The sequence below is a fragment of the Scylla paramamosain genome, chromosome 14 (genome assembly GCF_035594125.1).
Source record: "Scylla paramamosain isolate STU-SP2022 chromosome 14, ASM3559412v1, whole genome shotgun sequence".
NCBI classification, from domain to species: Eukaryota; Metazoa; Arthropoda; class Malacostraca; order Decapoda; family Portunidae; genus Scylla; species Scylla paramamosain.
The window spans coordinates 13842423-13847422 of record NC_087164.1 but is presented as its reverse complement, the minus strand read 5'-3'; the positions used below and the strand labels follow the sequence as shown (position 1 = coordinate 13847422).

General features: G+C 40.5%; 1 protein-coding gene across 11 annotated transcripts in view; it reads left to right on the top strand.

The window, feature by feature from the left end:
* LOC135106904 (uncharacterized) overlaps positions 1-5000 on the top strand; it is a 16078-nt gene that overhangs the window by 4431 nt on the left and 6647 nt on the right. For 6 of the 11 annotated variants that reach the window (XR_010271496.1, XM_064016317.1, XM_064016320.1 and 3 more), the window contains 5 exons: positions 25-74; positions 769-866; positions 1747-1921; positions 2511-2825; positions 4463-4689. Coding sequence is in view for 10 of the 11 variants with exons in the window: in XM_064016317.1 (XP_063872387.1) it covers positions 25-74; positions 769-866; positions 1747-1921; positions 2511-2825; positions 4463-4689 (865 nt within the window). In the remaining variant the exon portion in view is untranslated. Of the gene's footprint in view, positions 1-24; positions 75-324; positions 372-768; positions 867-1746; positions 1922-2510; positions 2826-4462; positions 4690-5000 lie in introns of all 11 variants that reach the window. The other 5 variants (XM_064016321.1, XM_064016323.1, XM_064016322.1 and 2 more) reach the window with 3 other exon arrangements.

Here is a 5000-nt window from a genome sequence, read left to right as displayed (position 1 = left end):
GTTCTTTTAACGCTTTGTTCACAGGAGCATAAGTGGAAGAGACTACCATGACGATAACGGAGATATTAACCAAGGTCAGTATTCTGAAACATTTCGAGGTCTTGTCTTCACTACTTTTGACAGATTATAGAAGTTACTGGAGAGAGGGGGGGGGATCAAGGTTGTTTTTAAGATTCTGGTAAGAGTTTAGCAACTAATATCTAATATCTAAGGGAACAGCACCAATGATTTTTGTGACTTGTGAAAAATAGTCCTTGTAAGAATCAAAACCGTTTTAACAATACGGTCTAATATCATCATACTTGCTCTGTTCCTCCCCTACAGTCCATCTGCCTACGATCTGACATGGAACCTTCTCTACACTTTCCCAGGTTAACCAGATCTCTCACAGCCAGCGATCTTTTCCAGCCCAGCTTTTCCCAGTCCTTGGCACGTCTCTTCTCCACCCTCAAAGCTTCTTCCGCACCTTCCTACTCGCTTCTTACAGCCTCTCCCTCTCCCTTCTCACCTTCCAAACCATCCCAGACTAGAGGGAAGCGTGTACCTTTCTCTCCTCCATCATACTCGTCGCATTCCACACTGGTTGTCGTTCCTGGGAGAGTGAAACACGAAGACACTCATAAGAACTTATCTTTGATCAGTTCCTGCGTCGGGTGTACACAATCTGAGGCCCTCCAACTCTTCTTTCCCATTTCATTATTTCCATCAAAGTTTCCCTGACAAAGAGAGCGCAATGACAGATCTTCCTCTTTGCTCCTTCACCCACAGGACCGAGAAACGTAAGGATCGATGCCTATGCTAAAGGTAATTATACAATCTTTTCCTTGAGTCATCTTCATCCCAATAAGGACCAGTACAGATACAAGGTGGGGATTGCTAATAAGTCTGAACGATGTGTGTGTGTGTGTGTGTGTGTGTGTGTGTGTGTGTGTGTGTGTGTGTGTGTGTGTGTGTGTGTGTGTGTGTGTGTGTGTGTGTGTGTGTGTGTGTGTGTGTGTGTGAACGGTTAAAAACTAGATAAATTCAGATTTCAAAAAAGGAGAAAGGAGAAAACTGGCTCACAACTACTAGGGTTAGGTTAAGTTAGGTTATTGTTATAGTTGAGTGGAACAAGCTTGGCAAGGACGTGGGAAGTGCACAGACGCGGGATAGTCTCTAGAGGAGGTTGGATAGATTTATGGCAGATGAGAGAGAGAGAGAGAGAGAGAGAGAGAGAGAGAGAGAGAGAGAGAGAGAGAGAGAGAGAGAGAGAGTCAATATATATACTCCCAAATTTTCAGCATTCTTCTCTCAGTATTAACTTGCTGATCCATGGATGTTTGGGCTTGTAGAGTCATCATCAGATGTCGAGGAACCTGCCACACTCACTTCCACAGTGCTTCGTGTTCTCCCGGAAAGTCATAGATTCTTGGCAAATCAAAGGGCTTACGAATGCTTAGGGGGGCAGGGTGGGGCGCAGTGAAAACAGTGGGAGTGTGTTATTATGTTACTTGACTTCTGAGCATGACTAAGTAGATACGACAGGCAAACCTCGAGTTTCCAAATTTCTCCTCACCATGAACCGAGAATCTTGACTAATATGCTCTTATGCCCGGGCCACCGCGTGTGGGATCGCCGGCTTGGTGATAGAAAGATGGAACTTTTCACTATTGTTCTTCACAGCCGAGTAATAATAGTCACTTTACTGCAGCTTCCAATAGCATTCTAGCATTTCGTCCCTTTTCTCTCCTCTACATACACCAACAGACACACTTAATGGCGTGTGATTCTGGCTCGGGATTCAGTAACTGGGAAAACGTACTGAATAAGTCACTAAAAAGGAGATTCAAGGCAGACCCTTACACCAATGTGACTTTCGAAGTACGAGAACAGACCACCGGCAAAATAATAGCAAAGAACTCTACAGTCACTCCTGCTAAAGGTGAGTCGCGCATCTTCGCTCTTCTCTTCTCTCCTCACTCCATTATGGCTGAAAGTTATATATTCTATGTATTTCTTCTCATTTTTATTGAAAGACTAATGTACACACACACATACTCTCTCTCTCTCTCTCTCTCTCTCTCTCTCTCTCTCTCTCTCTCTCTCTCTCTCTCTCTCTCTCTCTCTCTCTCTCTCTCTCTCTCTCTCGCCGCGCTTTTCGTGTAGTCTCGGAGCATCTTTGAGTATAGCACCAACAAAAACAAAATAAGTAAATAAGTGAAATAAAATGAGATGATAAATTAATAAGTAAAAGTTAGAAGAATCATCAAGGTCATTTTCTTCAAAATCGTTTGCCTTTGATTTGTTTTGTGAAGGTGAAAACACAATGATAATAATAATAATGATAGTAATAATAATAATAATAATAATAATAATAATAATAATAATAATAATAATAATAATAATAATAATAATAATAATAATTTCTTTTCCTTTTGTTTTCTGCAGGCGGTGTAACAGAAGTATGTGAATAAATGCAACAATGTAAGCCCCCTTATAACTATCTTAGACGTGTGTTCTCACCCCAACAGAGCCTGAAGCTAACGTGACAAGTCTTGAATGTAATAAGGTGAAATGCCAAGCTATCGTGGAAAACGAATGCTCTAAATATAATGGTTACAATATAACAGTGCAATTCACTCTGAAGCCATCGTGTGACAAACTCAAGAATCCCCCCATCACACACGCTGCTGTCGTCTCTAGCAAAATAGTAAGGGTAGCATTAAGAGACCTGGATCTGGTGCCTTTTACGAACTACACCGTAACCGCCAAGCTTGCCAACAACGTGGGCGCCGCCACCGACCCCTCCCTCACCAGAGAAACCTTCTTCATCTCAAAGTCCGAAAGTAAGACTCTTTCCTTGTGCCAGTGTGAGATTTAAGGTGGTGAAGGTGGCGCGTGAGACTCTTCTGGCACACTCAGGTAGTGTGGTGCACCACCTCCACCACCACCACCTGCACAACAACAACAACAACAACAACGACAACGACGGTAACAACAACAACAACAACAACAACAACAACAACAACAACAACAACAACAAGAGTGACATTTATGAATATTATTTATTTATTTATTTTTTTTTTTACCATTCGTTTGTCTTTGTCCCTCTCTCTAATGCATTAAGAAATAAATAATAATAAAAAATCCTCACGAATGAGAGTGGTAACCCAAACCAAGCAGTGCACACACACACACACACACACACACACACACACACACACACACACACACACACACACACACACACACACACACACACACACATACACGCACATACACGCACACACACATACACGCACACACACACACACACACACACACACACACACACACACACACACACACACACACACACACACACACACACACACACACACACACACACACACGTTCCCTAATTATAAATCAATATCTACCTTACTTCTCCTCCGTCCCTGCGACAGATTCGTACTAACAACAGCCACTTGCACGAGGCTCAGTTACACAAGCACTACCGAGTCTCTCCATCAGGATCCGACAGCAAGACTGGTCGAACTCAGAACCATATTCTGAAACTTCTGCGTCGCACCTCCGCTACATTCAAAAGGCTGTGTTTGAAGTTACACGGGTTTTTAAGGGTGTATGTATATATATATATATATATATATATATATATATATATATATATATATATATATATATATATATATATATATATATATATATATATATATATATATATATATATATATATATATATATATATATATATATATATATATATATATATATATATATATATATATATATATATATATATATATATATATATATATATATATATATATATATATATATTTGGTGACAATTCAACAAAATTCCTGCATTATCAACTGGAGAAACACCCATGAGAACTCTGTTAATCATATCTGTGGCCTTTGAAAATAGTCGTGGTGAGAGAGCAAAGCGTTTCAGAATACGGGTCTCTGCTACACCATAAGAGACCAGTCCCTACCCTTAAAGCCCCTAAGACCACGCCCATTCATGTATTCATAACTACTTTCCATTCAACTCTCATCGTGTGCATTTACTTCTCCTTGCTCCTCAAACATTTCTCTGCATGTAACCTTCCCTTTGTACCGTCCACCCATTCCGTTCCTAGTATTCCCTTCAGCAGTCCACCTCTCACATTCGATCCAGTTATCCTCTTCACCAGCCGCTCTTCTTCCAGCCTCCTCCCTGATATGTGCAAGCCATCGTAACACTCCCTGCTCCCTTCCATCAGTCAATTCTTTTCTCAACTCTAGTTTTCCTTTGCATTTCCTCATTTCTCACTCGATCTATACGTTCTATACACATATACTTTAGAGACATCTCATCTCCATTACATACATCTCCTTCTCTCTCTCCTCCACCCAACAAACTGTGAAATCGAGGATGGAATGAGACCCTCGAGTATGTTGGCATTTACAGTGTGATCAACTTCATACCATCTTTGCAGGTCCCGGCAGAGTGAGCAGCCTGAACGTGACACATTCAACCCCTTATTCCTTGCACGTGGTGTGGAGTGCCCCGGACGACAATCCACCGAAGGGAAAACTAAGCGAATATAAACTTGAATGGAAGATTCAAGAAATGTCTATAAATAAAGAAAATGTAATAGTCAATGAAAGTGTTACAAGTTTCAACATTACCGGACTGCAACAAAATACTACTTATGATATCAAGGTATGTATCCCTTATGCTATTTAAGTAACAGACAATCTGTACAATTAATAATTTCACGAAAAGACAAAAGATATCAGCGGATCTTGTGTAGTCACTGTAACCATCAATACGTACAAGAAATCAAAAGTTTTCTAGAAGTTTTGTGAAATCACTTATTCATACATTGTCCTTTACAAATTTCGTGTTAGTGTGATATGATAAGAGTATGCGACGGCCGATGGCGACGGAACAGTGTGCTGTGTATTCCGGTATCAGGACTGCTTTCAAAGACCACAAAGATTTTTTTTTTTTTTTTCGTATTCTCATGGATA